Consider the following 8,011-nt stretch of genomic DNA (forward strand, 5'->3'; position numbering starts at 1 on the left):
TCTATGAAATCAATGAAGCTCTCATTTAGGAATTAAGAAGGTGTTTTTGTTTTTTGGGTTTTTGTTTTTGTTTCGGGGCGGGGGGAGGGAGGGAGTTCAAAGGCCTTACCTGTTGGCTGCAAACACTATAATAAACTCCTAAGTAGATGACATATGCTGTTGTAAGAGGCTGGAAAGCCTGCCAAGTTTCTAGTTGGGATATTTCCTGGAAAGATCTCCTCAGACTGGTCTCAAGGAAAGGTCGCAGGCCTGACACATGACTCCAGGTCACTGGTGGAGGCAGAACGTACTCCCCATCTTCTGGGCTACTGTTGCAACATAACAGAAGGTGAAATAGCGAAGGGGAATTTCTCTGCAAGAGTTGGATTCTCCAAACATCATGATTAAAAATGCATGTTTCCACTGCATTCAGTCTCACAAAGAAAGGGCACAGAAGGACAGCCACTAGGGAAAAACATCAACTCACCAAGCTACTTTAAGACAGTCCAGCCAAATTGATGTCTGGACATACACAGTCATTATATGAGCCTGTCCCTTTAGTCACAGCTTTTTTAACTGCTTCTGCACACTGAGCAGATGCTTTTATGGAAACATCCACAACAGTTTCTAAGAATTCTCTCTAACTAATTCAAAACCTGGCAGTGCATTTCAAAGGTTGTAACCCATTAACCTGCACTTAACCTACTGCATCTCACCTGCCATCCCCCAGTTTGCATAGATCAGAGTGGAGCTCCTCACTTTTTTGCAACAAAAATAATTGTGTCTTCAGCAAATTCCATTGTCTACTTCATCCTCCCAGGAGTGATAAAGATTAAGATACTGGACTTAATATTGATCCCTTGGGAAACACGTTTTTAATTTTGTTCCAGTATGAGAATTAGCTACTTACTCCCACTCTGCCTTATAGAAAAGAAGGGGAGATAGACAGCAAGAGTCTGATACTTACTACAATAAGTGAGTGTGGTAAAGAATGCACAGGAGTGGGGAAGAAACATTAAACTTACACAATAAACCTTACTGAAAAGTCTCAGGTGGGAGATGAATCACAGCAGATGGGATAGTGCTAACAGGCTTGTTTTATTCGTGTTGTGGAACTTGAATGTGTCTTAAAGGTGTTTTATACCCAAAACATTTGCAAACGAGAATACTTTAAAGTGACATTGTCAAATTAGCTCTGTATACCCGATTACTTCAGCTGCTAGATGTGCTTCCCTCTGTTGCTGAAAGACTGAATAGTGAAGAGATATCCAAAATATATTTTGCTTTCCACCATTCATGCCAGGTCCTTTCGGTGCCTTGCTCAGTTCAGACAATGAAACAAGGCAAGGAAGTTTCACTCTGTTCCTGCATCCTGGGTTCCTGGTTCAGCATTGTTTTATTCGAGTCTCCACTGTTTAAAGGGAATGATTAAACCTAATAAAGGCCCTCACACCAGCTTTTCATCCACATAAAAATCACCATGGAAAAAGGACTATTTGCACTGAGTTTTTATGATGTGGTGCAAAGGTCTTTTATTAGCTACACCTGTTTCCCCTCACCCCTCCCTCTCGCATTTGTTATTTTTAAAACTGTAATTGTTGATTGCCAGTGGAAATTTATTTCTGTACAAGGTGACCTTCAAGATGGAGAAGCAAGGGACAGTATCCTGGTCCGCACTGGGAAACTACTTTAGTGATGCATTTTTTTATATTCAGTTGGCTTAAACACAGAAGCATCAGACAGAAGATATATTTGCTTCATTGCTAAACTGGACATACATTCCCCATCACAAATTACTGTCTCTCTCTTTTTCCATGTCACGTCAAATGCTCTGGCTAACCTGCTTAAGCCTATTCTCTTGGAAGGGTGATCTCATGCATGTGCATGTACACATACACAGAAAACCATGAGCTCCTCAGCAGAATTACCATATCAGCTGAAGACACCCTTATGGCCAGAGATCCTGTTGTCTCCTTTGTATTTCGCACTGACAAGATGCTGAAGAAAATCCCTATGAAATATGATTGCTAAGAGGACGCTGTCACTGTTTGAACATAAACTATACAAAATGAAAGAGGACAAAAGAAAGGAGAGATAGAATAAAGAAGAAATAACATCAGTGTTTCCAAGAGGATACTGAGACAATGCAAGAGGATGACAGAAATGGTGGGGTCTACCTGCTGAGCTGGGCCTGCAGCTCTGCTGTGCAGCTTGCTGTCTGAGTCACATGGGTAAGCAGAGTGATCACAGCTGCTGCTCGCTGGATGGAAAGCTGAAACATGGGGCTGTTTTCCTGGGAACTGCTTTGTAGGTGAGGTAGGGACTGGAGAATCCTCACCAACACGGGGTAGAGATCCCTGCAGGTGGTGAAGGAAGAAATGAAAGGGTAAACAGGGGAACAACAGAACAAAGTGGAATGTTGTCCCAAGCTCTGCAGATTGAGACCCCTCTATTAGCTCAAAGCACTTCCAAGACTGACGTGGATGGTGTCTTAAAAAAACAAAGTTTTTGCATCACTTGCATTGCTTTGGTATTTAAGGAGCTAATTAGTACAGACGACCCTCGCCATTCACGGGACATATGCTCTCGTATCCCCTGATAATGGTGAAATCCGCGAATAAGGCACTGCGTTCATGAACTCAGTGCTCCCAGCGGCTGGGGAGGGTGCATTCTGTCTGCACTGCTTTTAGTGTGCATGCTGCTGCTTGATGGACAACTGCAAGCTCTCTCTCAAAGCTGCAGAGGCTTTTACCTGGGTGCGTTACAAAAACCGTGCTGCCAGATGTCATGAATGCATGGATCACTCAGATTACAGAAAGAATCTGCATCCAGCAATGAAAAAGGAAACTAAACAGGGAAAACTCAAGGAATAATCTGGAGACTTTAAAATGTGGCTATTGCAGAATCACAACCAATACCAATTAAGCACTAGACAGGAAAATCTGACATGCCTGTCAGAGCAGCAGATAGTATGTTCTAATTGTTAAATGTGAATGAGCCAAGAACAATTCAAATGTAACAAAACCCTTCAAGTGTAAACCTGGATAAAGCAGTGTTAAAGGTGGAGCAGCTTCATTCTTAGCTCATTCACACACAAAAATTAGAAGCTGCAGCTCTTTTTGAAAGTTTCAAATGTACTTGTATTCACACCTAGAAAAGCAGTAACAGGATGCTAGTAATTAAATAAGGAATATCACAGAGGGTCAGAAAAAGTTAAGGACACAACATGCAGGTCTCTGGATGCTGAGGTTTCACTGGATCATAAGGAAGGGAAACTCCAGAAATCCCTGCTTTTACCCCTCAGAAAAAGGAAGTTCACTGTCTTCGTTAAAAAGACACCCCATTTGGGTTTGGCCCATACCTGTAGAGATCACAAGCCTGACCATATCCAGCAGCCACTGCCCATAGCCGAAAAGCCTCAGTGCTTAGCCTGATGGCTTCTTCTCTCTGCAGAGGAAGGTCTTGAGGATCCTCAGCTATAAACCGGCTCAGACGACTTTTTAGCTCAAATTTATTAAGCTGCAAAGAATAAGCAGACAATGAAGTAAACTGAATTCTTGAGGATTGGATCACAAGAGCCTCATAGTCCTATTCAGCCCAGTCTAAACTTCCCTCAAAATTGCTGTAACATTCATATCTAAATCCTTCTTTTGTTCAATATTAAAGTTCTATTTCCAAAGAATCAATACATGATAAATGGATGCTAGGATCATGTCATGGGGTAACTGGAAGCAACCTCCTGTCAGACTCTAACAGTCTATAGCAGTGGTCTCCAACCTTTTTAAGTAGATCACCTTTGGCATTTAAAAGCAACCCAAGATCTACCATGCACCGCCCCCTCCTCCCCAACCCAGCAGGTAAGCCTGTGGGGAGGGAAGGGGGGGCAGATCAAGGCAGAGAGAAAAAATTATTTGGGGACGCACCTCCCCAGCAGGTAAGTCCCACCTGGCCAGAGCCCCACTCAACTTGCCCCTGCTCCTGCCTCTGCAGCACTGTCTCTCACCACGGGGGCCTCCATCTCGCCCCTGTCCATTCCCTCCCCCACAGACTGATCTGCTAGGCTGAAGCATGCACACGTACGCATGAGGGCACTCAGTCCCACACCCCAGCCTTGGATCAACTCCAAGAGGCTCCGAGAACTACCACAAGCATTCCAAAATCCACTGACTGGTGACTATTGGTCCATAGCAACTGGTTATTCTTCTATTTTTTTAATTTTTTTTAACCTGTTCATAAGTTAACCTTGAATACAAAGTGAACTATTTTTTTTTTTTTTTAACTGAGTGGCTGTCAGTACATTTTAGTTGTTTTTTAACCATAGAAAAGTAGCTCTGGAAGGCATCTCAGGAGGTCATCTATTTCAATCCCCTGCTTGACGAAAACCATCTGTATCTAAGCCTGCTTAGGCATGTGTTGTCTCTACCCCTTTCTTAAAAATGTCAGGAACAACCCTCACACATACAACTACCAGACAGAGTGTTGAAAATATCAAAATCACCTTTTACTTGCCATAGATAAAGCAAGGGGATGAGGGCACTATCAATAACCTGCCACTGGAAGAAGGAAGTAGCTTGTTAAAACATGCTCAAGACATACAAGGAATAGGCTGATATCCCCTGTTACAAGAGTAGGCAAAAACCATCCACAGTCCATGCTGATCTGACCATGGGGTAAAATTCCTTCCCGATTTCAAATGTGGTAATCAATCTGACCATAAGCAAGGCCCTCTAGCCAGGAAATGGAATGCTTCACATCCATTGTACTACTTTACTGAATGATGGAATTTCACTTTCTTTGGAAATGTTCTGGTTTAGCGAATAGTAAGGTTCCTCAGCCTTCACAGACTCTGAATATAAGTCACACCCTTTAACTACTGGATATTTGTCCTCAAACAGAAAAGGTCTAGGGTGTGGGAAAAAGGAAACAAATCTTCTAGGGGAAGGACATGTTATATTCTTTATATCGTGACTATTTCGTTGCAATACATGGACATGCTGTAGAGCATTTAAATTCAAGTTCATACAGAGCAATATGAAAATGAATGTACTAATGTATCAAGCCAGATTTTTAAGTGACCCCTGCAGATCATAGGACAAAGCATAGCATTCAAAATGTCAAGACTTTTCATGCTGTTTCCATGGCTTGATGGTCTGACACCTAAACGCTTGCAACATGCCACACTAGGATGCTCCAAGTAAGAAGACTCACACCAGGGTAGATGGGCATGGGATACACTGAGAGCTCTGAGAAGAGCTAGCCTGCAGAGTTTAGATTTGTACATGCTTGAGAACACATGGATATACATACACACACACTGTCCATTATCAGTCCATTACTCACATACATAATACCTCATTTTATTGCACAGAGGTTAGAGTTCTCTTGCTGAAAAGGGAAATTTGCTCGATGGCAATTTATTAGGTACTATTAAAAATGCTACATTCAAAACAGTTGGAGGACACAGAGATGGAGTCTTACTCTGCTCCTATTTGAAAAGCTTTTCTGTCACTGCAGTAACATGGTAGTGATATTGTCTGTGTCTCCCCTGCTTTTCTGTGGTCTGTTCTTACAACATAGCTGTGGAGCTGAAAAGGCCAATTTTTTAGCCTCTTGGGATAAGTCATCACCTGTGATCACAGGGAACTGGATTCAATGGCCCGTGAGGACCTTTTCAGTCCTAGGTTCCTAGAGGCATTATTCCTCTTCATTGTGAAGTTGGATCTAAATTAGCCTGCTAGAAACAACTCTCTCTACCTACCCCCAAGCTTTGGTGAAGTTTAGATCCATGGTTAATTCTTCCTCTACCTTTGTGCAGAAAAGCAGGCACAAAGAACCAGGACTTCTGCCTGTGCCCCTTGTGGTCACAAAAGCAATGCCAAGTCACAATTACTTACCAGTCTGGCTGCTGCATTCCTGCCTCCAGATGCCAGGACTCTAATGAACTTCATGGCAGTGGCACAAGCTACTCCATGAAGGCTGTTAAGCAGCTGCCCTGGTTCAGCCACCTGGGGATCCCACCGGGTAGGGAGAAACTCTCTAACAATGGTCTCAATCAGCCGAGGACAGTCCAGAAGCTGCAGAAAACAGCCAGTAGCAGAGACAACCACTCAGTAGAGGAAGCAATTCAAGCAATCAGATGGTTAGCAGAAGCAAACATATCACAAGTATACTGAGAGTCTCCCTCTCCTCTCTCCATTTCTTGCTCCTTCCTCTATGAGCCCTTGCACAGCTGGACTGTTACCTGAATGCATGCTTCAGAGGAATGCCTTGCTACCCGGGTAAGAATATCCAGAACGTCCAGCACCACTGAGGGGACAGGTCGCACTACCTCAAGGATGTACCTCAGCCGGTGAAGGATTCGGGTCTTCAAAAGTCCCTGGAAGACAAAGGGAAAGAAAAAGCCTCTTTATACTCCTGACACTTACTCTGGACAAACTATTTCTCCTGAAGCCATTGGGAGGTGGGGGGAAATCCTTTTTCATTTTTCATTTTTGAGGAAAAGAGTTTTAAATCACTTTTTAGAGCAAAAGGAGAATATTGTTAAGAGTCACCAGCATGGAGGCAAACAAGTGAAAAAAACTGGCTAAGGGCCCTGCCACATGTTCAAATTAAAGGTGATTATAAATCAGGTATACAGTTGTTGCATGTTTTCAAGCACTAACTCTGTAGCTAGTTGCCTCTTTTTATAACTGGATGGACATTTTTATAGCATGATAATTACTTTGCACATGTCACTGGTCTAAATTTATTGTGTAATTAACCAGTGAATTGTGTAATATATGTACTATTTGGCAGACTCCAATCTTCCATTCTGGTTCTGATCAGTTTAAAGGAAAACCAAACCCTCCTGCTTCAGGACACCACTGAGCAATGAGAAATAGGAAAAAACTTTCCCCATAACAGGCAGATATGAAATGATGTGCCCAAAAAGGTTCTAGCATCTCTTCCTGAACCAGAAAGGACCAGTAACTGGTCCAGCTAGCCCAGTAAATGGTGTCTATCAGTGGCTGGTATCAGATGTCAGAGGCAAATGAAAGAAGCGGAGAATGGACAATTACCTCCTTTTTGTAGGTACAAAAATGGGGACACAGACAGAGATGAGGTGCCTTTTTCAGGGATGAACAGTAGGAAGTCAGTCAGTGGCAAAGCCAGGAAGCAAAATTCAATTTACAGGAATAGGTTCATTCATTTCTGGATACTGGTATTAGGAATGTCCTTTTTATTTCTTGGAGTGTGTTAAAATCTTGGTACAGTAGTTTGTTCTTTCATTTAATAAAAACACACTTACAATAAGAATATGAAGATCCAACTTCTAAATATTAAAGAGTTAACAAAGAGCCCCTTAATTTCCACATGAAGCAGTATCTTTTGCTTTCTCCTCACACAGGAATACAGCCCTTAGGGTTTGGATTGTTTTGTTTGTTTACAGACCTGCTAAACCATTAAACACTCTGTAATTGAAGCAGGAGACCTGGTGCTATCTTACACAGATGGCCAGGATCACAGCAGCACCAGAGCTGTTCTAAGAATTAATGTGCATTTTAGATACATCAAAGTATTCAGAAAGAGGTTTCACAAATCAAATGTGCCATTACATGTTGCAATTCAGCAGCCTGTGAAATGGGCATCTAGCTCATTAAAGATCAGAACTGCCTAATGCAGATCTTTTCTCAAAAGCCCCTGCCAGTCAGTGCCACAATCCCAGGCTTGGCTGAGTTCAGCATGTTTTTAAAAAATTGCTTCGGTTTAAATTTCCCCCCTGCCAAGCACCCTTGGTTATCCACTTGTATCAGCCAAAAAACAGGCGCTGCCTAGATGTTTACACTGCAGGACGTTAGAGAACTTTATCCTAAGTCTCCCCTGACCTCAGGCTACTTGCAATGTAAGATTCAAAACCAAAAAAAAAATGTATTTGGGGGATCTGGCTATTATACTGACCTATAAGTTTAGCTTCCTGAATTCTCAACCAGAAGACGATTTCTCCTCAGCTATTTCTTTCCCTGCAGGGTGGTACGACCAAGGAGGACGCACC

At 42.5% G+C, this 8,011-nt stretch overlaps 1 protein-coding gene across 1 annotated transcript in view; it reads right to left on the reverse strand.

Annotated features, from left to right (window-relative positions):
• Positions 1 to 8,011, reverse strand: part of RPAP1 (RNA polymerase II associated protein 1) — a 72,539-nt gene that overhangs the window by 30,872 nt on the left and 33,656 nt on the right. Inside the window, exons 12-16 of the mRNA XM_019519045.1 lie at positions 6,221 to 6,355; positions 5,874 to 6,053; positions 3,341 to 3,498; positions 2,157 to 2,336; positions 110 to 308 (exon numbers count right to left, since the gene is read on the reverse strand). Coding sequence (XP_019374590.1) covers positions 110 to 308; positions 2,157 to 2,336; positions 3,341 to 3,498; positions 5,874 to 6,053; positions 6,221 to 6,355 — 852 coding nt within the window. The remainder of the gene's footprint in view (positions 1 to 109; positions 309 to 2,156; positions 2,337 to 3,340; positions 3,499 to 5,873; positions 6,054 to 6,220; positions 6,356 to 8,011) is intronic.

This window comes from Gavialis gangeticus, unplaced genomic scaffold, assembly GCF_001723915.1.
Source record: "Gavialis gangeticus isolate Ggan-Ray unplaced genomic scaffold, GavGan_comp1, whole genome shotgun sequence".
In the NCBI taxonomy this organism is placed as follows: Eukaryota; Metazoa; Chordata; order Crocodylia; family Gavialidae; genus Gavialis; species Gavialis gangeticus.